Source organism: Lates calcarifer, linkage group LG15, assembly GCF_001640805.2.
Source record: "Lates calcarifer isolate ASB-BC8 linkage group LG15, TLL_Latcal_v3, whole genome shotgun sequence".
NCBI lineage: Eukaryota > Metazoa > Chordata > Actinopteri > Centropomidae > Lates > Lates calcarifer.
In genome coordinates, this window is record NC_066847.1 from 29,823,509 (window position 1) to 29,848,420 (window position 24,912).

Genomic DNA, 24,912 nt, shown 5'->3' on the forward strand with positions numbered 1-24,912 from the left:
CTTATTGTTTTGAACTCCACAATTCCTGTCATAACTTCAAATTTGGAAACACATGATTCATTTTCATTTTGTCTCCACGTCTTCCAGAGTCCATTGACGGTAACGCTTCCTAGTCCAGAGCCACTGACTGCGGCCATGTTTCTCTTCCTCCAGAGCATGAAAGAATCAGGGAAAGGCCCAATTAATCCCAAGATCCTTTTCAATCAGCTTTGCCAGAAGTAAGTCTCTACTCTTCATACCAGTTGCTGTGTCCTTTCAGCCTAGATTCTCTTGTTCATTCATGGAAAATGTACATGTATCCTAAAACAAGTAAATTAAACTAGTGACAGATGACAAATGACACTGTGGATGATACCTGCAGCACAAAGTGGCAACAGTTTATCTTTAGGAAGTTGATGGTGTTTTTGATAAATTTACTTTTTGTGTCTTCGGTTATGAAATAAAAAACTGATCTCATAGAGGACATAGATTATTTAGAACCATTGAGGAGATTAGAACTGCCATTTTCATTTCAGTTTGTATAGTTAGTACCTATCACCCATGATGATACGCTGCCTTTTTTCTCTGTATGCAAATATCAGGGTCAGTGAAGTCGTCAAACTGTGCCATAATTGTTACTATTGCAATTGCCCATCATTACAATGGCAGTATACAACACAGGAGCCACAGCTTTCACCTGCTTTCATCCCCTCACTGTGGTGGTGACCACTTTAACCAGCCAGACCCAGGTAGCACCTGGTCCCAGCTGAATGCCTTTCACGCACTTTAAGCTTAACATACACTAAAACACACAAAAGCACTGTACCTTGTTAAATGCCTCGCAGCAGCTAGCTATTTGTAGCTCTTTGTGCTTCTTGCCACACTGCTGTGCCACCTGTGTCATGTTTGATCCAGAGCAAGGGCTAACAGGCTGTGTGACAGGCAGAACAACAGCCATACTTTTGTGAACTGAACAGTCGTTCTGCTGTCTTTAATGACAGTGTGAATGTTTGGTTGGCTGGATTCTTGTTTGAGCATGGTACACTGCTGGTTGGGTCCATTCTGTATGTCTGTGTGTGTGTGTATGTGAATGGAGGGGGTCTTGCTCTGTTTAGCAGTGCAGGTGGGTGACCAGGGCATTTAATGTTGGATGACTGGGTACGTCTCTGGTGTGGCTTTGACCATTATTCTGGTACCTAGCTTTCATCAGACAGGCCTGTGTGTGTGTGTTTGTGTGTGTGGGAATGTGTGTATGAGGGCTGCCACCTCACCTGGTACCACCTCAGCCTGTAACACTCATGCAGGCAATTGTGCATTCAGACAGCAAGCATTGCACACACCTTTATGCACTCACATGCATCTAATTTCAAGTAGGGCTAATCTATTCCACTGATTTGCATTTCAATAGAGAGCTATGACTTTAGGCCTCAGCACCCATTTACCATATGCTACACTTATACCACAAGTGAACTTTTATTAAGGCTAGTATGTAATTATTTTGTATATCCATACAGCCTTAATATTCACTTACATTGTTTTCAGTGCTACAGAATGGTAGGAAACAACATCAAATGTGGAGGAGTTATTGATTTCAAAACAAAAAAATATGGTATGGCCTTTTCTTAAAAAAGCCTTAGAAAGTCTGCATTAAGGCATTAAATTAATTAATCTAAAAATAAGGCCTTAAAACATCTTGGAATGTCTTAAATCAGTCTTACAGAAGTCTTACAAATTCATGGGAGTTAGGATTTTATTTATGTATTTATCTTTGACATTTTATTTTTAAAATCTCAAAATAATATTAAAAGATAAAAATTAAAACAGTTTACTGAATGGCTAATCTCACATTATGTCACGCAGATCACGATAGCTAATATAGGCCTTCAGTGATGGAAATATCCTGGGTGAGGGGGCCAGCAATACGCTGGAGTTATACCTAGTTCACCACAACAAAAGAAAAAGAAGAAGAAAAAGGCATACACATATTTTGTTTCCGGCAGGATGCACAGAGCAGGTCCCCTGTCTGCAAACTTTAGCTGTGTAAAATTGGCCTTAAATTTTATTCTGAGTGGCAAGTTTTAAAGTTTTAAATCTAATTTGCCTACAGCTATAGTAACCCTGAAAGAATCAATTTGTTGACTACAAGAAAGAACCTAGAAGTAAAGTGATTAGTCACTTTCTTTAACTTGCTGCAAGCAAGTCAGTATTAGATGATCTGAGCATCTTTTGCCAAGAATTCACCAGTGGTTGCTTTGCTCTGTGTGTCCTTGTTAACTTCTTGAGAAGAGCTCCTGATTTCAAATAGTTTTAATGAGAGAGCTGAGCCATAAGAAGCCAAAAAAAAGGCAGGTAAAAAATTCAGTTGTTGCTCACCAAAATGTCTGCATCAAATTAAGATAGACTGTGTGTGGTACTTCTTGGTATCCTAACAGACATTCTGATTTGCAAAAGCTTTTTTAAAAGGATACAAGTAATCTGATCCCAGCTTGTCAAATTTGTGTTTTCTGCTTTTCTTTGTTTTATATGATTGTAAATTGAATATCTTTGAGAACTGACTTTTTGCCTGACAAAGCAAGCGGTCTTGAAGACATCACCTCCAAGGAATCTTGGGGATTTTTCAGTTTTCTGACATTTTATCAAAGAAATATTTAATGAGTTAATTGAAGAAAAAACCCTATCAAATGAATCAATAATGAAAGTAATCACTAGTTTGCAGATATTGATGTACTTGCAGTTACAAAAACACACACATACACACACACACAAATTAGCTGAGTTCCTCTTGTCCATGACCCTTACCTAAAGCAAGCTAGTTTGCTTTGTTTCCACCATCCTGTGAAGCAGAGATACAGTTGCAGATTTGCTGAAGTACATTGTTTAAAATGAAAAAATACCACAAAGTTGTGGTAAAAATTTTACCAGTGACATCCTGAAGAAGAAATTCTGATTTGATTGATTTCGAGAGCTTTTTCATGAGAGCAGCTTTTAGTATTCTGGGCTCACAGAAGAACTGGGGATTTATTACATTCTCAAGGTTTTACTCATGTATATGCTGTTCCCTCCAACATGTTCAAAGTGTACATGATTGCAGTTGCATTCAGAACTAGCCAGAGCTCTTAATGTTTCTCCTCAAGACTAAAGCTTTGAGCTGAAATGACTACAGAAACACATCTCAGTAAACAGGAGCAGTTCTTGACCATTTTCTAGTGACCCCTGTGATGGCTGCACTTTGTAAATATACTCTGTCATCCTCACTTGTCACTGCTGGCTCTTGTCACTTCAAGAGGGTTGAGTCTGCCCTTGGCCTGTAAGGGCTGAAAGCACTTTCCATTTTTCTTTCACTGACTTACCCAGTATGTTTGTGGTGACAGGCAGGTTAATGAGGCTTTCTGGCTCGGATCACGGATAGTTTAAGTGTTTATGTGCAACAGTGGAGACCTATTGAGGCCAGTTTTATGTGTATGTGTACTGTATGTGTGTTTCCACTTGTATGCGCACATGCATTTAACCAGCTGAGTACCCCAGAGTCTGCCTCTTCCTGCTTTTCCTCCCAGCGGAAGTGGTCTGGCCTGTGCTCAGACCCATGCCAAGCTGTGTGGGTTGGATGGTGCACCACACTCTCTATCTGGTGCCAGGGAGGGTCCCAGACTGCTAGTCTAAGCTAGACTGGGAAAAATAACATTTAATTAAAGGCTAGCATATTTTTCCACTTAGTCCTGGGAACTTAGAGTCTGAGGTCACTTAGGAACCAGGGGTTTCAGACACTAATTTTGTTAATCTAAAGCATTATCAAGTGATGAGTTGTTATCACTATCAGTTTTTTGGATGCACTACCCATGCATGTCTAATGCATAAACTGGACAAAGAGGCCACACAGGAGCATTCATCTACACCTGCTTCTCTCAAGGGCTTGATTAAATTTTCAGGATGGCCACTGGACTCTTGTATTGCAAAAAAAGAAAAAGAAAAGTCCCATGGCTCTCTCTATATCTATGTGCTGTGTGTAAATGTGTACATACTCACATCTTTCAAATGTTGTTCGTAAGCCTTTATAAGAAGCCTTACATCCCTAATAGAAATTGCAGAGGACAACAATGGATTCCATCTAGTGCTCTGGTGTCCAAGACACACACACACCTACATGAACACGCATACAAGTCACACACAAAGAGGCAGGACTGGCATGCTGCTCTGTAGGGGACAAAGATCTCTTTCAGGTTGCAGAAAGGAAGCAAATATTCAGTTGGTTCAAAAATAATACAGATACTGGCTTGTGAACATATGCTGAGCCGAGAGCTGCAGTCCAGGGATTCTAACTATATGGTCTGGTGATTCAAGTCCATTCCCTTTGGTCTATCTGTGAATGGGATGAAACCTGAAAATAAGGATGTTGTTCAAGATGTTCATGTTCAAAATAAAACCTGTGTAATTGAGCACAATTTGATAACAAATACATAGTTTTAAAAGAAGCTGAGCACGAATCCTCTATTAAGGCTGGTATCACATGGTTGATTTCTTGTGGCACTGTTAGTGTTGCCCAGAAGTTAAGTTCAAATTAATTTTACTCTCACATAGAGATTTCAGGAGAACTGATATGTTTCAAAATTCTGAAAATATGACTGTACTTGTTTTTCTAGTGTTCTAGAGTAATAAATATAAGTATGATTATTATTATGATCAGTCAAATCAATTACATAAATTCAATTAATTAAATCAATCGATCAGTTACATTAAGAAATTGTTGCATGAGTCAAAAATTTTGTCTTATTTTGTTACATTTTTTCTTTGTCATGTATTAAAGATATGAGAAAATTTGCTTTTACATTTAGCATTTTCTTTGAATAATGTTGTCTGTTTTACATATCCCTATTTTATACAAAGTCAGATTTGCCTTGCTCTGGCCAATAATGGTACAAAACACATTTTTATGAACATATTGTAGATCATTGAGTCACGTTGCTACAGTGTGTGTATGTGAGTAAATGTCGGCTGAATTTATTTTGTGAACTATGTGCGGGTGCATTGTGTTGTTCATATGTGTGTGTTTTGGGGGGAGCTTGTGTGGTCTTGTGTCTGGTACTAACTCATCCGGCTATTAATTGTGTTAGCACCACAGCTGTTTGTAATGGCCAGATTGAGAGCAGTGCTACAGGGCCCTTCTGCTTCTCTCCACTGGGATGAGCTTCCAGACCTCCTCATTCCCACTGATCCCAACCTTTTTTCCCTCTATATATCACTCTGCATCTGTTTGCTCTTTTTTCTGTCTTCTTTATTTTATCTCTTATTTTCTGTTTGCTTATATTGCTCTGTGCCTCTGTCTCTCATGGGAGATTGACAGACTAGTTAGAGGGAGACATTCCTTCACATGCTGTTCATTTTTAGAGCTGGCGAATAAATGGCATATGTGCTCCCCACCAACCCCACCTCTTTATCCAGCCCCGTCCATGTGTCTGCACGAAATGGGCATAAGAAATGGGAATCGTGTTGGCATGTAAGGGTAGGGGGGTGACTCCAGACCTCCTGGTTATGACCTGTGTTGAGGGCAGGTGGTGGGCCATCTTCTCCCCAGCCTTGGACAACATTGGGCCACATGTCATCTTGTCTCGAAGAGATGAGTCATTTTTCATGAATTCTTTAATAAGTAGGATTATAAAGGTCAAGAATTGCCTACTAAACACTTCAGTGAGAAAACATTGTTAATAAGTACACCTGTCTATTTTACAATACTTTGCAATATGTTATACTAAAAGTTCTATCATAAAGGTTTAATGAGCAAAATCTGCCAATGTTAGATTAAATTTGATCTTAAATAAATTCTCAGCAAAATCTAGTCACTTTTGCTCTCCCATCAGTTTAAACTGCACAGAAAAGACTTAATGGTTAAATAAAACCATGAATGGCTGTGAATATTATGACCCAGTATAAGTATTAATAAATCATTGTTGGACTGGTATCATCAGCCATTTCAGAAAACTGGTTATTGGTATCCCCCTCTAAAACCCAAAGAGCATTCAGTGTTTGCCTTCTCTAAGTGACAGGCAGTCTTTTAATACCAGACCCTGAAGACTACTGATCATGAAGTAACAGTGAAGAACCTCCCATAGTGCCATTAAAGGGGTTAAGCCACCACCCCAGTACCCCACCCTCTGAACATCATCAACATTTGACTGATAGCTGCTTTAACTATGAATGTGTCCTCTTGGTGTGTGTTGTGCCTGTTGGACCAACCTGTCCTGTGGTTGTGTGGCTGGCTTGGCCCAACAGGTTGCAGTGGCTCTAGCCTTGGCTGCCCATCTGCCCCTGGCATCTGTCCACACATCTGTTTCACCATGGACAGCCAGGGGACGGATCCAAGGAGAGCCTCCCCTCTAACCACTCTGGTAGTAATGTCCAGGATGGAGGTCCACCCTGCTTTGCCAACAAAATGCTCAGCAAAAAGTCAAGGAAATAAATTACTTGACAGCCAGCATGGTAGAGCTATGGTTTAACTACTGATTATTTTTCATGTTTGTTCTGCACAGGGCACATAGGCCTTGCATTGAACTCTTTGTATTCTCCAGGGATAACACATTGGAACAAAGGTCAATCATCTTATTTCATGGTCTTGTTTTTTTTCTTTTCAATTATAGGAAACATCATGAACATGGGATCTAATATATCAGTCACATAACTGATGAGAGTGATTTGAACTTTGTTGGGAAGGGATATGAAATGAATGAAATGAAATGATAGAAATGTCACAAAATATTGTTAGCTATAATGGCAGGTAGGACTTCACAAAGACAATAGTGAAACGGGATAATTGCAGTTTCTCTTCAGATTTGAATTGTTTTGTGTATGGCAGTTTTCTTTCACTTGACTTGAAATTGTGTGGCTGTGGTTTATAAACAATTGAGTTTTTTTATTTTATTTTATTTTATTTTTTTCCTTTGAGTTTACAGGTTCACTCCAGCAGTGTTGTTTGCCTGTTATCAAATATGTTCTACAAATGGGCGACATATTATGCTTTTGTTATGTTATTGTCTTTCGTCTCTGATGTTGGATGTCCATGTTAAACATAGCCAGAGCTCCAAAACTGGAGGTGTACAAGTGTAAAATGCTCCCTGTAAGACAAAAAACACAGGTTTCATTCTGCTCCTTTCCAATTTTTTTCTACTTCCCCGACTTGATTTTACCGTTTGACAGTTAAATTTTATTGTTGTGTCCACAGATCACAATCTAAACTACACATTATTATCCACAGTATTTTGAAATGGTACCATACAAACACTGAAGCTGTGACAAACATTTTAATGCATCAATATGACAATAATTGTCTGAGGAGTAAAAACTGAACACAGTACAGTTCTCACTGTCTGATACTTTGGTTAATGAGCACTTTTTCCAGTATATACATTGTAGGATTAGTAATTTCACCCATAAGAAAATAATGAAGTCCATAATGTTTCTGCCTCATGATGGCAAGTGCTACAGGTCTGATGTAATATATATAATCAGGATGATATGTGAGGACAGTGGCGACAGCACTTACTATACTATTACTTGAGTTAGTTCTGTACATTTATTAGGTACATACTGTGCTTAGGGAGTGCTAGCATCACTGTGCGTTATTGCAGACACAACAACAAATGTCTCTATTGTTCTTGACTTTCATTTGCCTTTTAATCTTGTTTTTCCAGAGCTCCACGTTTCAAGGGCTACCAACAACAAGACAGCCAGGAGCTTCTACACTATTTACTGGACTCCATACGAGTAGAAGAAACTAAAGTGAGCCTTTAACCTTTACTCACATGCTTTTTCCAAATCCACAATTGGGGATCATGTTCTTTCAAAGTTTGCTAATGTTTTACTTTTTGTAAATCTGGTTTTATGGGTCCTTAAAATCTGCACAAAATGTTCTTTTGCTCATGGTATTTTAAGTTTCTTTGCAAATACATTTTGGAACATTTAAATAAGGACACTGTCTGTGCATGCTTAGTGTGTCCAGGGTCCTAAAACTTTCTCTCAGTTTCTAGCCATGCTAATGTAGCCAGTCCCACCATTCTCAGCATCAATCAGCATGTTAAAACTGTCACTGTGAATATTTGGCATTCAGCATTTAGCTCAAAGCATCACTGTTCCAAAGTACAACCTCACAAAACCGCTAGCATGGCTGTAGTCTCTTAGTTTGTTTTCTTAAATTTGACTTTAAAGTTGACTCAGGAAATTGTATTTTGTTTTTTTAATTTAGCTAATTTTGCTTTTCATGTTGGGCGGAATAGATGGAAGATGCATATTTGTTTTATGAGGAACTGCCCTGAACAACTCTACAGTAATTTAGAGAGAAAAGAAAAAAAAAAAAAAAAAAATATATATATATATATATATATATATATATATAAATAAAACTTATTGTCCATTAACAGTCATCCTAAATTTGTCATCATAATCTAAGACATGGGGGTGGCTGTGCTGTGTGCGCTCACATAACCTAGTGGCTCTTTTTGCCTGGCTTGCTGGTTTTTGTGTTTTAACCTTATGGTGCCATGTTTTTGGCAAGTACAGAAAGCCCCCACCCCCCCAGCCCTTTACAGGGCAATTAGGAGACCCCATAGCAGAGCTGGCCTCCGTGGCCCCACCAGTGGCTACGTGAACCAAGGAGGAGAAGTTAGCGGGTGTGTTTAGTGGTCAGCCCCAGGCCCAGGAGGGGCCGCAGGCTGGGCTCCAACACTCCCATTCAAACTTGTGAACACTGACAGTTGTGCCACTTAGAGGACTTGCAAGTGGCACGACCGGCATCATTGTGTGATCTTGGGAAGCCCACAGCTGCTGAATGAGCTCCAGGGCCGTCCCATTGTGCTTGAGGGTCACCCATGGCCCCCTCCTGCACACACACACATACACACATGCACTCTCATCAGCCTGTCTCCCAATCCAATCAATGAGGTAAAGAGGGAGGGGGTACGGCCTCCTCTATTCATTCACTCAGAAACTCATTTATACATCCGAGCACACTCAGAGATACAGTGGCATTCTAGATTCGTTGTTGAATAATTTTTTTAATGAACACAAATTTTAACAAATATATTTTGGTACCATTAATGAAGCGTCTACTCAAGCAAGGGCAAACATGACACAGTCATTTTTTTCAAGCCAGCAGCAGTTAATCTATGCCTTGCAATTTTAAAAAAGTGATATTGAATCAGCACATTTGAAGTAACAAATAAATACAATACAATTAATACGTATACACCCTGTCCTCTGTGTGTGTGTGTGTGTGTGTGTGTGTGTGTGTGTGTGTGTGTGTGTGTGGGTGGGTGTGTGTGTGTGTGTGCGTGTGCGTGTGTTAGAGAGGAGGACTGGTATTTTTACAGTGAGTGGTTTCAACCTTTTAGAGGCCCTAAGTGTTTGTGTTGATTGGCCATTAGTATCAGAGATCTGAATATGCTAATATGGCCCCAGTCAATTATCACCAATTAGCTGAGACGGTAGGTATTACTCTCTCAGGGCATAGACTGTCCTTCTTCACCCATCTTAATTTTAGTTTCCACCCCTGCACCCTTATACCAGTAACCTTCTCCACCCCTCCCTCCACAGCCCATCCAGTGTAGGCCAGTGCACACTGTTACTTTGGGGAGGGAGAGAGGGATGAGTGGGGGTTACTGGTAATTAATTAGTCGGAGAGCCTCAGCCTGGTTTGGCTGTGCGGACTGAGTGGGGTGCAGACTGGCTAGGCTGGGATTAACAGGGGCTTTTTGACCTAAATAGCCAGCCCAGTGCGTGGGTCCCAGGACAGTGGGGGCTGACTGGTTTTTGACCGCAGACACAGACCATAGCCAATTATCTATTGATTGGTGCTTTACTCTGACTGTGCCTCTTCACAGCTCTCTCACCAACACACTCAATGACCATGTCACCTTCAATAAGAGAGCACTATGAAGAACTTACATACACACACAAACATGCACAGTTAATTATGAGATTACATGTTGATGTATTTAGACAAGCACAATAATTATTTTACACTAATGATGCTTATAATAGGTATACCTGTCAATCTCAGCTCTAGGCTACACTGTAATATGTCAGTAATGGGTGTAATAGAGAATTCAAGAAACAACACAACCCAGAGTGAAATTTAATTTCTATAATTATTTTTGCTTTAATGAATGTCATTTAAACTCTGCATTGTTTGTGTTTTTGCAGAGGGTGAAAGCAGGCATTCTGAAAGCTTTCAACAACCCCACAGAGAAGACAGCAGATGAGGAGACCAAACGACAAGTTAAAGGTTCATATGCACACTGCACTAGACAAATGACCAAGATCAATAGTCCCACCCTGTGGCAGTTAATGGAAATGCAGCTCAAATGAGGCAGAGAATAATTAAGAGGAAGAGAACAGTACTGTTTTTTTTAAGATGATCCTGCCACTTGTACTTGTCTGTTAGTTTATGTTTAAGTTACCATGAGTTATTGGCTTGTGTTTTGTGTTTGACTCTTAGAATTAAGACTTTTCTGACAATAAATATGATCACAGTTTCAAACGGTTGTTCTACATCTACACTTTTTAGTCTGAGAGGCTTGGTTAATGCCATTAGTTCACAGTGTTTATTGAGTGAGCAATATGTGAGCAATATGACAAAAATGGTTTAGTGGAGTACATTGAGCTGAGCTGAGCTCAATCATAGTGTTTAACAACCACAGAATTTTTTGTAAAATTGGTAACATGCAAGTAGTAATTCAATATTGTTCACATACACCGATCAGCCATAACATTATGACCACTGGTAGATGAAGCGAATAATCTCATTATAACACAATCTACTGCTGAGGAACCTTTGGTTCTGACATTCATTTGGACATTACTTTGTCAAGTACCACACATCTAAATATTGTCACAAACCAAGCATACACCCCTCCAATGGCAACAACACTCCCCAGTGTCAGGGGCCTCTCCCAGCAGGATAATGTTCCCACCACACCACAAAAACTGCCCAGAAATGTCAGAATGTCAGGACCCAAGGTTCCTCAGCAGAACATTGTGTTATAACAAGATGATCAATGTTATTCACTTCATCCACCAGTGGTCATAATGTTATGGTTGATCGGTGTATATGCTTAATTGAAAACTATGTCTCTCTTTTCCACCAGCATACGGGAAGGAAGGTGTGAAGATGAACTTTGTTGACCGCATCTTTGTAGGCGAACTGACCAACACAATTATGTGTGAAGAGTGTGAGCATGTAAGTGTGTCTGGGTGAACTACAGCAAAGGATCTTAAAACTACTCAGTGTGTCAAACTACAACAGTCTGTGTTGTCTTCAATAGAACACACACAACATACAGGGATGACAAGTTGACAGTTTTTCCCAACAAAGTTGCCTCTTAATGTGTAACCAAGTCAAGCTTTGTTATTAAACCCTCACAACCATTCACACACACACACACACACACACACACACACACACACACACACACATATATATATATATATAGTGTACCAGTACCAGTGTAAATGGAGGATGATGAGGAACACTTTGATACCATGGTAGTAAGTTAATGAGTTATATATATATGTGTGTGTGTGTGTATATATATACACACATATATACAATATGATATAATATATGTAATAGGTGTGTATGTGAGTGTGTTTTTGTTTTTTTTACTCCTGCTTTAAATGATTGCTGCAGGGGCCACAAAAAATTACCAGACAATTTCCAGCAGCACTGACATTCTCCATTTCAGTCATAAATTGGTAGATATTTGTCTCTGACGTGAAGTGAAGAAAACCATCATTAAGTTGCCATTTCTCTACCAGCTGTTACTGGCAGGGAGCATTTCTCACTTTGATACCCACAAAAAAAATATAAAAAATAAGTCAGAGAAAAGAGAGGACAAAAAACAAAAAAAGCCCAACACTTCAAGGACCAGCTCAAACACCAACTGTTTGCAGCAGGCATTCGCAGTAAAATGTGGGGGCTCTGGGTCGTTAACAAAGCAAATGCCACTATGCAAACTAGAATATCCTTGAAGGCGAGAGTAAGAGAGTACCAGGTGTGGAGCTGGAGAGGAAAAAGCAAAGAAACAGCCACTTCCCACATCTCTTCTCAGACCTGTTGAAAATGTACAGTAGAAGTTCACTGCCAGCAACTGGCTATGATTTTTAAATGCATATGCTGACACTGACTTGCATGTAATTCCTATTTCAGATCTCCACGGTAAAGGAGGCTTTCATAGACATCTCTTTACCCATCATAGAGGAGAGGGTGAGTTGCCACAACTGTTCATGAGAACACAGTGTATATAAAGGATGATGATGAACACTTTGATACCATATTAGAAATTTAATGAGTTAATACTGCAGTGTACATTTGTTTGCAGGTTTATTGTCAGCAGATAAAGTCAACAAATACTTGGCTCTATGTTGTGTTTTCACTGATAATGTTTTTTTTTTATTGTGCTCAGATGTCAAAACCATCCAATCCTGGTAGGCTGGGGAAGGGCAGCAGGGAGCAAGACACCCACATGGCTCACAGTGACCAGGTTCTTTCTGCAGCACACTCTGTAAACCGAAACACCAGGAAGCTGAGTGGACAGGTAAGGGTGTATGCAGTATGTGTCTGACTGTGTACTATCTGTTGGTACGGTAGTTGTTGTGCATCCTGTCCTAGCTCTTGTAGCTGCACATCCTATGTCAGCAGTTAGCCAATGCAACTATAATGGAAACATAAAACACCATGACGCTAACATGTAAAATTGGCAGTGTCTTCATTTCTGAAAGGGGCTAATGCATCTGTTCCACTTTCCCCAGAAGCAACAGAGCAGGAGGGCTTCAAGTTCTGTGGAGGAGAAGGGAGCAGGCTGCGGTGCGGAGCGACCAGAGGAGGAGGTAGTAGCTGGTGGATCAGCTCGTGGTGTCACAGTTTGCAAGATGGCCGCTGCGGGCAGCCTATCAGATGGCAGCGAGAGAGACTCAGGTGCTCAGGACAGCAGCAATGACGCAGACAGTGAGGCCTCAGAGAGTGAGTGGGCCCCACGCACCTCCTCCTCCAGCCACGGGCATGGGCACATGTCCACCCCATCATCCACTTCCACCCTCACTCCATCCCCTACGCCCATCTCTGCCTCCTCCCCCACGTCATCATCCTCCACAAGGCAAGGTGGTCCTGTAGAGCAGCTAGTTACTGCAGTGTCTAAAGTCAACCTGGGCTTCAGTTCCGGGGACTGCTCACCTTCCACGCACTGTTCTCCAGAGGAACTGGGAGAAACACAGTCACGAGATAACCTCCACCATCAACACCACCAGGGAGCCTTCCAGGCGCTGTCCCACAGTTACACACCAAGCTCCAAGGAGTGCTCCATCCAGTCCTGCCTCCACCAGTTCACCTCTGTGGAGTTGCTGATGGGCAACAACAAGCTGCTGTGTGAGAGCTGTACAGAACGCAGACAGAAACAGCTGCGCAAGAGCAGCTCAGCTGGTAAGACAAAACATCTGGAGCGACCAGTTATTGTTTTCTCCCCACAAATGATTGATATGATGCATTTATGATTATCACCAGATTACACTGTACACCCAATTTTTACAACACAGATTGTCTATAGGAAACCTTTAAAGTGATACTCCATCTTTGTGTATCAAACTCTCTTTACTAGGGATGTGTGACTAGTCAACAGTACCTAAATGCTAATGTGACAGCAAATGACAGGAACAAGTAACTGGTGACCTCATCAATTTCAGACACTTCGTCGTGGCGTTTTTGAAGGAGAGTACACCATGCCTTGAAAGAAGACCATCACTGGCCAGATTGAGAAAAAGTACAATGAGACAGTTTTAAAAAATGATTTAAAAACGATGCTCTCACGAGTCTTATGTCACTGTCACCTGCCATTACGTCATCGGTGACTGGAACATTTCGGGTTCTGTACTCCAGACTTGAAGCACAGATGACAGACACACTGGTATACTTGTGGTTCACCCACTCCTTGATTGGTCAGCTTTTTTATTATTGTAATTTTGGTTTGTGTGGGAGGCACGTGTTAACAATGACATCATGCCTGATCGACTAATCAACTTATATTGGCTTGATTATTTTATTTCAAAAAGCAATTAAAATGCCCATCCCTACACATTACCTACAGGCTTGATTGTTGGTTGCAAAAACTTTGTAGTTCAGTCCTTCACACACTGCAGCTGTAGGCAGCTTTCATTCATCCCAATTACAACAGATTCTAACATTTTTTCTCCAGAAGAAAGTATCAAAACAGTGTTGATCCTATGATCCTGTCATGAATATTCATGAATATAATGTCTGTGCTCAAACCTTTTTGAACAAAACCGAGTCAATGTTTTAACAGTTAAACCTGACCTTTCTGTGTGTTTTGTTTTGTTTGCATAGATAAGAAGGTGGAGAAGATTTACACCAGTGCCAGGAAGCAAATGCTGATATCCTCGCTGCCTCCAGTCATCACTTTGCATCTTAAACGCTTCCACCAGGTTAGCAGCCACACACAGCCTATTTATCACTCTCCATTTTTTCAAACAGATATTCAAAGGCTGTTATGTGTGATGCAGTTTTGAGCGATTTTTTTAAGGTATCTTTAACTTAGATATTGATGCTTGTGATTTAGTCTACAGGTGCAAATGTTAGTACACTGCGGTTATGTTTTTGTATTTTAAGGCAGGGATGAACCTACGAAAGGTGAACCGCCATGTTGACTTTCCTCTGATCTTGGATCTGGCTCCATTCTGTTCAGCATCCTGCAAGGTATTTAGTAACTAAACCTAAGTCCCCCTAAAAAATCTCTTTATTTGAAAGTGAATTAATCTTTTCATATCAAAGGGTTTTCAAACTCTCTCCTACATTTAACACCACTCCACTTTCACTGTGCTAAAGGTTTCTGATAATCCTTGCTTCAGTAGTTCAGTTTGTAATAAATGTCCTTGGTTGGTACTGTTCCTTAAGACTTCTTTCTCTGTATCTGTTTATCTTTATCTTTACTTTTTTTTAGCTCTGTAGCTTTTTACTAATCTTTTTTCTCATTTCTGCTAGAATCTGGCAGCCGGTGAGCGTGTCCTCTACAGTCTGTATGGGATTGTTGAACATAGTGGCTCAATGCGGGGGGGCCACTATACTGCATATGTAAAAGTGCGCACTCCCCAGAGGAAAACAGATCAGCACCACAGGAACCTGTCAGGTCAGGGTTCAGCTGTTCTATGTCTGTGTTTGTGTGCAGTTCATGAAAGCAGTCAGTATTTGCCTCACTTATAAGACTGAGGATGTTCTCTTTTAAGGGCACAATGAATAGATATCTTTGTGTCCTATATGTCCATGTGTTTTTCTCTTTTAGTGTCCAGATTACAGAATAGTGCTGAAAGGTAGTTGGAAAACTCAAAGTAGTAGTTGTCCTTGCTATTGACAAGCTGATGTAAGATATTGAAATAGAAGCCTTTGGGTGGTGATGACAGAGAGTTCAAACATGTTGAACTACTGCTGATACACTGTAGTCCTACTGTAACATCTACATGATCACAGCTGTCTTTTATCACTGTGTTCATTCTGCTTAAGATTTCTTTTCATCAGTTCACCTCAACATTGCTGTTTAGATACCTAAAAATATTAAGTTAACAAAAAGCAGTATTCTCAGTTCATATTATTTATTTTCTATGTAGCTGATGATGAGCCAGGATCTTGGGCAAATTATTGACTTGACGAAGTGCAGCAAAAATATGTATGAGCCCGTTTTTTTCATGGTCCGGTAAATTGTCTAAATGACCAGCTGAGTAATGTACAGAGAAACTTGTGAATACTTATCTATAGAACAATGTTACAACCCTGTCTAGGAGAAAATGTGTGCAACATAAAAGAGGAGCTCCACTAACTAACTTATCTACCTACCAAAGGAAAACATAAAAGAAAAGACAAGTAACCATAAATCCTTAACTGAAAATAAGCAGAAGAGGTGCATGACCGAATAAAGCAGTTTAGATACACTGTAACTTTTAAAGTTATTTATGCTATGTTGAAGTTCCTTGTGTTCTAGCTCAATATCTTACAGTGAAAATAGCAATGAAACAAGGTGTTGGAGACTGGCATGGTGATCACTGCTCCTGTTGTCAGCCAACAACCTGAACTGAATATATATACTGCATACTGTATACTCTCAAGGGGCTTTTTCCTGCCTTGAAAAATAAGAAAAGCCAGGCACCAGAGGATGAGTACAAAATAGTGCTTCCTACTTGTTTTTTTTTTTCTTATTGACATCCCCACCCCACGACAAGCAATGACATTGACACTTTTTGTGTGTTTTTCAGGTGCGAGGGAGGCCAGCAGCAGCTCCCAGGGCCAGTGGGTGTACGTCAGTGACACCACGGTTCAGTCAGTACCAGAGTCAAGGGTACTCAACTCTCAGGCATACCTGCTCTTCTACGAGGAAATGCTGTAATGCAGTGTAAATCAGTGAATGCATTTTCCCTAGAAATCTGTTTTGCTTTGTGTTGTTTTTGGTACAGCCTGTACATTCCTCTTACTGTATCTGTGAGTGTGTGGAGGGAAGAAAAGGGAATGACTCCACTGTACACTCACTTATCTTACATGAGAAGAATGGCTGTTTTGTCATGTCCATACAAACTCTAAATTGAAAATGGGCACTTTTAAATATCTTAGATACATAAAAGATTAACATCAGATGTTGAAGTTATAATTTTCTTTTTTGATATAGTCCCAATTTTCATTCACATTTCCATTATAAAGCCCTACCCTTTAAAAAGAGGTCAAGCTAAGAGTATTATTGAACCCGAGCTGTTCTAAATTTATCATCTATCTCTGTCACGATCATGTGCCCGAGATATAAACTGCATGAAGGAGTTTGCTACAGTAACCAGCAGGAAATAAGCAGAGTTATTGCATGCTAAACTGTGCCCAGCACTGACTAGTTGATGTCAATAGTGTGTGTATGTATTTGTGTGTGTATATACACACTTATGAGTGAGTGAATGAGTGAGAGACAGGAGAATGTAGTTTTAAGGTGCTATGTGTATCATTTTCTCATCAGTATTCAACTGCCAGATGAAATCGGCGTAGTTGGTATAATTAATGTAGAAACTCAGGACCATCATAAAGAAGATTGGCTCCTCTGCCAGCGCTCTGCACAAAAGATTGTACATTGTGTGGCACTGGCTCCAATATTTGTGAGAAATGTGCATGATTATTTCTGGTAATAGCAGATGGCAGATGGTGAGAAACGGCAGCAAAACAATGAATTTAAACTTTTGTTCTTCTCACTAAAGACACCATGGCTGAGCATGAGGACAAGCATATAGAGCCTTGGCTCTATTTATATATGATAATAATAAAAACCACATCTTACAGCAGTTTACATTGACACGCTGATTGAAATTGCTGCACACAGCACCTTCGAAGAGTAGCACAACAATTATTTTACAGCCTACTTTAAACAGTTGTTTTTCTACATCAGAATGTATAAATGTAAGACTATCAGTCAACTACATTTGCCAAAGACAAGTTTTGCACCTGCACGTCAGAGCAGAAAATCAAAACCAAACACACGAGGAGTTTACTTCATACAGTTTCTTTAACATTTGTTCCTTCAAGGTCATCAGTATGGTTCTCAAATGTCTTTGCACAAACAAACTAACCCGATGATTATCAGTTCAACAAAGCACCTTGTTTGCCTTTCATTGTATTTCAGCTCTGCTGTAGGCACACACACAAACCCATCAAGATGTTTGACAAAGAGTCAGCATTGTAGGACTGACTTTTTATTCCCTGCTACCATCAATAAGGTTGAGCAAATAATAAAAACATCGAAAAATTAAAAAAAACCTTGAAGGCTTGAAGCCGTACTAGATAGACATCTTTGCTGTAATGTGCATGGGTTAATGTTCTAATGAATGTATTGCCTATTCTTGAAACATATATGTCAGATGAACTGTTCATCTTTTTCTATGAAAGTGTTTTAGATGAAAAGATTTTTCCTGCTTGTTGGACATTTGCCAAAACAGTAGAAGGGAACGAGTTAAACAAATGCATCAGAGTCTAGAGGTTTATTGTTTTCTTTTGAAACAAGGACAAATTCAGTGCCACTGTTTCAGGTTTAAGAAATCTGTGCAAAGTGAGAGGAAAAACATATGCAGAGTCAAATGCAAAGAGGGATATGTGTGGCATATTTATGTACAGTATAACTTACTGTAAGCAAATATAAGGAGTATATGTAATTGTACATACTAGTAACAATACAAAATCATGGTGCTTCAGGTGTGCAGGGTTTTTCCTTGAGACAGACTTTTGTTTCCAGAAAATCACATTTAAGTTCAGTTTTGAAATAATAAACATTTGGAATGAGTATAATTACATACTGTATCAAAATAAATCTAATTTATGAACTGAAGGACTCACAGGACTCTGTTCTCTTTATGTTTTAGCCTATCTTGTTCTCAGCAGCAGTAGTGGATGAGAGATCACAATGGATTTTGTTTTGCTTTGGAATTGATGTCATCCTGTTTTTACTCCAAGTGAGATGTTGTCCACCATCGCTCTGGGGCTGTCACTGCAGATCCCAGGGTGCCATATTCAGCCTGTCTTCGCCGGTGATCGGCCCTGACGGGTGCAGAGCAGCACTGCTTCAGAACATGTCGCGAGCTGGTGAAGAGGAGGTGGGTGTGGAATCAGGAAAAGGGCAACGTCCAAAAACATTGTCTTACACGTCGTCTTGTTCCCACACACTCTGACATCTGAGTCATGGCGCCGGAGCATTGAAGCAGGTTGTCAAGCCGCCACCAACAAAAAGATCAAATCTTTTCTGAAATGTATTTGTCTATTTTTAAAGTGTGGGTGTTGGGTGAGCGTGTGGGTGGAGGCAGGGGTAGGCTTTTGGCCCAAGGACATACTGTTGAAGCATGAGATGTGATTTAATCTCAGTTAATGAAAAGAAACTAATAAGATGGTGCTGGAATGCTCATCTACCAGCAGTGGAGGTTAAATTTCTCTGCTCTCACCATGAGCGCCACTGTCACTGTCAGTCTCACCTCGCCTGACACCAAACCTCATATATGCATTAACACACAACACGTTAAACACATTTTCTGATGCAAACATCTACACAGTTGGACTACACATGCCTCGGGCTCTGCTCCTCACAGTGCATACACATTAACACTACAATCTAACACCAGAGCAGTACATGACAGAGCACTGAACAACACCTGCAGATAACCCTTACAACAAAGTGTGTGTTGAATATAGTTCATGTTTTAGGAAAATGGTGACATCCACTAAGAACTACAGGTACTCTGCCGAACACTGTAGCTAATAAGAGGCCACAGTCTCCTTACTTGAATCACATGCATCAGTCTGACTTTGAAAAATGTTTCTATAACAGCTGCACTGGACTGCCCAGACACCCATGAGCTCTGAAGGCCCCAAAGAGAATACTTTGTGGTAATGTGATGAATCTCAGTTTTCTTTGGTATTAACCACAGAAAATGAATTGATGCACCAAATAAACTGAAATGGCTTCTACATTTTTTAAACAAATCTTGCAGCCATGTTTTGCTGAGGCCCTGTGTCAATATATACATATATGTTTTAATACTTCACTTGATATTATGGAGTGGTGGAGGAACTAATGAGATCTTTTGCTTGAGTACTCTGAGAATACTCCATTACAAGCAAAAATCTTGCATTCAAAATTTTACATTCCTGACTGTCTACATAGCATTTGGATTCATTGATAACAAAGCAGCATAGTCCATTTTCTGATCTAATGGTTTATATTTAAAATCTGAATCTGTAAAGTTTCAAGTAACCACATCTGATATTATACTTGGTGCATATTCTTAAATAGATTTATGTTAATTTACAGCTCAATCTGCGATCTGCCCCTGCCGGTGAATACTCTGGTATCTGGTCACAATGTTTTATCTGTCACTCTATGAACACCGATTTCAAATACACTCACTGTATTACAAAGTGCTCTGTGAGATTTCTGAATTGTTTGCAGCATCTGCATCAGCAGCTGCTATCAGGTCAATCCTACCACCCCCCACTGTCTTCTCTTTATCTTAATTTCTGTTCTTGATGTTTTTGTCACTATACTAGAAGTGCTCATGAAGTACACCCAGAAACAAAACCTATAAATTTATAGGTTTATTAATTCAAAATGAAAGACACAAAAAATGAAACAGAGAAATAGAGGCTGCAGTGCAGCATTAAAATTATGTTTTACAGATGGAAGTTCATTCTGTCCCTGTGTCTTCAGACAGGAAGCAAAAGATTAGGGGTATGGTAGTTCTTTCATTCTAGCTGGCAAACTAGAGATAGGTTTTTGTTGTTGATTTTACATATATTTAGTGCAGTCTGTGGAAATAAATTTTCCCATTGCAATGTTTCCTCAAAAGTAGTCATTGAAAAAACGGGCAATTTTCTATAAATGTTTTACTTCAGAAATGCCACAGGTGCTAGTTGCAGGCAATTACAAAGGGATGTATGGTGAAGTGTTTGAAAATCCTAATCCTTCTCTGTTTTGGGGAATATTTGACATTTGTTGTAAGACATTTTGTCTGTTTGTAATTCTGATTTTACCCAAATCAAAAGTGCTTGTTTCTCAAATACACATCCATATGTCCTAGTGCAAAATCAAGCCTGCACTCTACATACATCACAGAATTCCTGTATTGCGTCTTAGTTTTAATACAGTTTAATACATTCACAAAAATGAAACTGATAATTACAATAACAAAGTACTCAATGATGTTTTACTGAGGGGATTTCAGAATTGTTTGCGGCATCTCCTACCATCCTCCACTGTCTTCTGTTTGTCTGTGTTGGAAAGTCTTGTTTCTTGCATAAGTCATTTCTGTTTGTTTTTCCATAATAAAAGTGCTCATGAAATACACCAGGAAACTAAAGCTATACAGTATGTGCAGTGTTTTATGAACAAACTATAACATATGAAATAAAATGCTTAATTTTGCAAATTTATTAATTCAAAACGAAAGACAGAAGGCTGCAGTGCAGCAATAAAATGGTGTTTTACAGAGGAAATGTCATTCTGCCTCTGTGTCTTCAGACAGGAAACAGCAGCAGATGTTTTTTCGCAGCCAACCAAAGAAGCGGCTGAATCTTCTCCTCTTTGTCTTTTTAACCTCTGAAAAACCAAAGCAGTCAGTCAGTGTCTGAACTCATCACACCAGAAGTAACAGTTAACCACTGTGTGAATGGACAGGATGGCTCAGACACAAGTCAACATGAATAATTATTCCTACCTGTAGTGGTGGTGAAGGACTCATCCACCCTGACTGGCTGCTGCATGAAGATCAGGTCATCTTGAACTGCAGAAATGGCAGGAGACTCATCAGCAGGAGGGGTCACAGGTGGTGGGGGAGCAATAACAAAGGTGGAGTCTGGTTCTGGACTGAATGTTGGCCCCTGGGTTTTGGGGGTGTTGGCAGCGTTGACAGGAGGTTCAGGAGAGGGGGTCAGAGGAGCAGGTGGAGGAGGAATAACAGCAGATTCTGGGCTGAGCACTGGCTGTTCCTCTGCTTCATCCAGGCCAGTGTTGGCAGGAGTTTCTGTAGCAAAGGTAAGAGGAGCAGGTGGAGGAGAAAGGGCAGAAGAGTCTGGTTGTGGGCTTGAAGTTGGCTCTTCCTCTGCTTCATCCAGGCTGTTGTTCAAACCATTGTGGATGGAAGAGTTAGAATGAGATTCAGCACTGGCGGTCAGGTCATCCTGTACTGCAGAGATGACAGGAGACTCATCAGCGGGGCTCACAGGAGCTGCAGGAGTTGTAGCCACAGCAGAGTCCAGTTCTGAGCTGGGTACTGGCTGTTCCTCTGCCTCATCCAGGCCAGTGTTGGCAGTTATAGCGAGGGTAGGAGGAGCAGGTGGAGGAGTCATGACAGCAGAGCTGGTTTTGGCCTCTGCAAGATCCACCACATCTGCTGGCTGGGTGCAGTCCTCTCTGGGCTTCAGATTTGGAGGCATTTTTGTGTGAGTCTGAGGCTGAAACAGCACACAGATCTCTGCCGCTGCTACATCACTGATGGTTTTCAGCACCTTTGCTGAAAAGCAGTTAAGCATCTTCATTAGGACGTCTTTAGTATAACCCTGTCTAACCTTTTCCTGGATAGACAGGACCACGTCGTTTCTGATGAAGCGGGAGAAGGAGACCTGAAGGAGCATGGAGGGCAGAGTAGTGGAGACCCGGTCCTCAACAGCTTTTGTGACTCCAACAGCCATTTTACTCAGCTGCTTGGAGGGCATGTTGAAGGAGGTGTTTGGAGGAGGCAACCAGAAGCCCTGCACAACTTTTGGAACCACCTCCATCACCACCTCTCGTGGGCACAGCAGTTTGGAGCTGCGGATTTGCTGGTGCTGCTCTGTCAGGCTCTTGGCATACTTGTGAGCCTGGCTGATGATCTTGGGATGTCTGTTGGTAAAAGTCATTCAAATTTTTGTTTTAAAACCACTTAACAACTTCACAGAGACATCACAACCACTGCACTGTAACTGATAATAAATGTGTATCAAACACGACTCACTGAAACTGAGGAGGGATGGTCTCTGGTGAGTTGAGCAGCCTTCTGGCTTCAAACTCAACGTCCCTCCTCTTCATGTTGTTGTTCACCTCCCACACCTGAAACAAGGAATGATATGGTGAGCAGACTGGGCATATTTACAGAAATAAATCAAGTGTGATGTTCACTCCAAACTACAGCAAAGTCTTCTCAGGGTTGTGGCGTTACCAGTCTGAGAAGAGGTATGACATCCTCATCAAAGTCTTCCAGTTCAAATTCCCAGAGCCTTCAAACAGAAAGAAAACACAAGCTTCATCTTTACTGTTCCTCTCTTCCTCATCACACACACCTTAGTGTGATATGGGCAGACTTAAGAAGAGGTGTGGTGCCAGACTGTGTGTTTGTTTGTTTGTGTGTGTGTGTGTGTGTGTGTGTGTGTGTGTGTGTGTGTCAATAACTCACTTCACTCTCACTGTGCTTTTGCTCTCTTCCAACAGCAGCTCAGTCATGTCTTCAGCAGTCACCTCAGATGAGAGCTGGTATTTCTGCTGGAGCCTCAGAAGTTCAGCAACCAGTGCAATCTAAACACCATACAAGAGATCACATGTCTTTATCTTCAAGTACAGGACACAGTTTATGGTACTTTATGTTGGTGTGGACATGAAAACTACAGTGGGTCTTACCTGAGACTTATAAGAGCCAACATGCCAGCAGGTCTGCAGAGCCCGTTCATATATGGGTGTGTCAAACAACACCTGTGAGGAAAATACAATAAAGTTGATCATTGGTTTGATCATTGGTTTGCTATTCACATTACTTCTGGAAATGTTCACAGTCAAACTCCAGTAAAAAAGAAAACTCTCACATACCCTGATGGGTCTGTAGATTCCTCTGCTTCCTTCAGTAAAATCCATTGATATTTTGTTGCTGTATATCCAAATACAGAACAGGTTTAACAAAGTGTTTGTCAAAGCGACAACGAAAATTTCACGACTGTAAGTTCAACGATAAGAGAGTACTCCAACACAGTTGATCATCCAGGCACAAATGAGTGTGTTCGGGTTGAAGAGTGTGTGAATTCTGCAGAGAGATTCTCATAACTGACTCACTGTAGTCACCATTCTGGAACTCCAGAACTCTTCATGACACCTTCTATAGCTGGGTGAAAGGTCAGCTGACTGATCATGGATGACCAAGGGACATCATAAATAATATGAACTGATGGATGCAAGGTGGGATTAAAATACACATTTAGAGTCCAATCCATCCAACTGAGTGGCTCCATGGCCCTTCGCAGTACTGTTGCAAAAGACAGACAGTGAAATCAGCGGTATTACATGCATACATATATATTTAATTTGATGTCAGAGACAACATCAAGGAGTCAGGCCTTTCAGGCAAGAGCAAATAAGAGCTGAGACAAATAGGAGATTAACTGATGAGACAATTAATTAGGAACTATTTCTATAATTGATGAGGTACATTTTAAGCAAAAGTACCCATAAATTCAGCGGTCCTCATCCTTGTCCTTTTGAATACCATACAAAAAGCTTAAACCTTGTATGCAGGTAACTAATACATTACTCTTAGATCTTGTGATAGGAGATGCTTAGAAGAGGAAATGAAGTGCTCAGTTTCTTGTGTGTATCTGTCTGTGTATGAAAAGGTCAACGATTTAATCTTGTTTGTATGCTATCAAACGAGAACACACAGACACCCGTGCAGCTTTCATACACTTTTTAAATTGTCCAGCATCCCCGTGCTCATTATCATCAGTCTCATCAGCATCTGAAACTCTCCCGGTGCCCATGCTACCTTTACGTGCTACTCGTAACTTCCTATTTCTTAACGAAAAAGTCATAGCAAAAAGTAAAAATCAGTGGTCAGAAGAGAAACTACCTAAAGACATCTAACAGACGTGATTTAGTCACAGAATTCACAAAAACTAAAACAAAACAAACAAGATTCGCTGCAATAATGGGCGAATGCGCTAGGGGATGTGTAGGCTTATTAGACAAGGCTGAGTACATTTTTAAATAATCAGACTTGTCACATTATATTTACTGACTGATTAACGTGCTTACTATGTTTATGTCTTTATTTGTATAGCCCAAATGTTTAAAAATAGCTGATATGCTACGTACGTTAGAGGTGACAGACTCACATGTGGCAAACTATTTGGTATCTTAAATAGAAAAGACTCACAAATTTCAGTCAAAAGTAAGTGATCACCGTCCCAAAATAGACACTAAGACATGTAAGACATTTACATGTTTTATACTCAAAAAGTAGCCTACTCCACGTATAAAATCAAAGATGCGATGAAGAAGCTTTTCACCTTTTCAGTTAATGAAACTGCAAGTTGCAAATAGCTCCCATCTGTTTTAAAAGTCATTTACCGTCATAAAATTAGAACTA

At 40.3% G+C, this 24,912-nt stretch overlaps 2 protein-coding genes across 3 annotated transcripts in view; one reads left to right on the plus strand and one right to left on the minus strand.

Annotated features, from left to right (window-relative positions):
• usp45 (ubiquitin specific peptidase 45) overlaps window positions 1–18,368 on the plus strand; it is a 32,815-nt gene extending 14,447 nt beyond the window's left edge. Inside the window, exons 8-18 of one of the 2 annotated variants that reach the window (XM_018682852.2) lie at window positions 88–218; window positions 7,659–7,746; window positions 10,165–10,246; window positions 11,109–11,200; window positions 12,170–12,226; window positions 12,426–12,557; window positions 12,772–13,438; window positions 14,357–14,454; window positions 14,639–14,725; window positions 15,011–15,155; window positions 16,273–18,368. In XM_018682852.2, the coding sequence (XP_018538368.1) occupies window positions 88–218; window positions 7,659–7,746; window positions 10,165–10,246; window positions 11,109–11,200; window positions 12,170–12,226; window positions 12,426–12,557; window positions 12,772–13,438; window positions 14,357–14,454; window positions 14,639–14,725; window positions 15,011–15,155; window positions 16,273–16,403 (1,710 nt within the window). In that variant the 3' untranslated portion in view covers window positions 16,404–18,368. The remainder of the gene's footprint in view (window positions 1–87; window positions 219–7,658; window positions 7,747–10,164; window positions 10,247–11,108; window positions 11,201–12,169; window positions 12,227–12,425; window positions 12,558–12,771; window positions 13,439–14,356; window positions 14,455–14,638; window positions 14,726–15,010; window positions 15,156–16,272) is intronic. The other variant, XM_018682862.2, reaches the window with a different exon arrangement.
• A 1,642-nt stretch (window positions 18,369–20,010) lies between these two features.
• LOC108887413 (uncharacterized) lies at window positions 20,011–23,831 on the minus strand. The gene is made up of 7 exons (XM_051076108.1): window positions 23,364–23,831; window positions 23,178–23,249; window positions 22,957–23,075; window positions 22,723–22,780; window positions 22,519–22,613; window positions 21,244–22,406; window positions 20,011–21,125 (listed from the first exon to the last, which is right to left on the minus strand). The coding sequence occupies exons 1-7, from the start codon at window positions 23,406–23,408 to the stop codon at window positions 21,025–21,027; spliced, it is 1,653 nt and encodes a 550-aa protein (XP_050932065.1). The 5' UTR covers window positions 23,409–23,831; the 3' UTR covers window positions 20,011–21,024.
• Window positions 23,832–24,912: the final 1,081 nt, after the last annotated feature.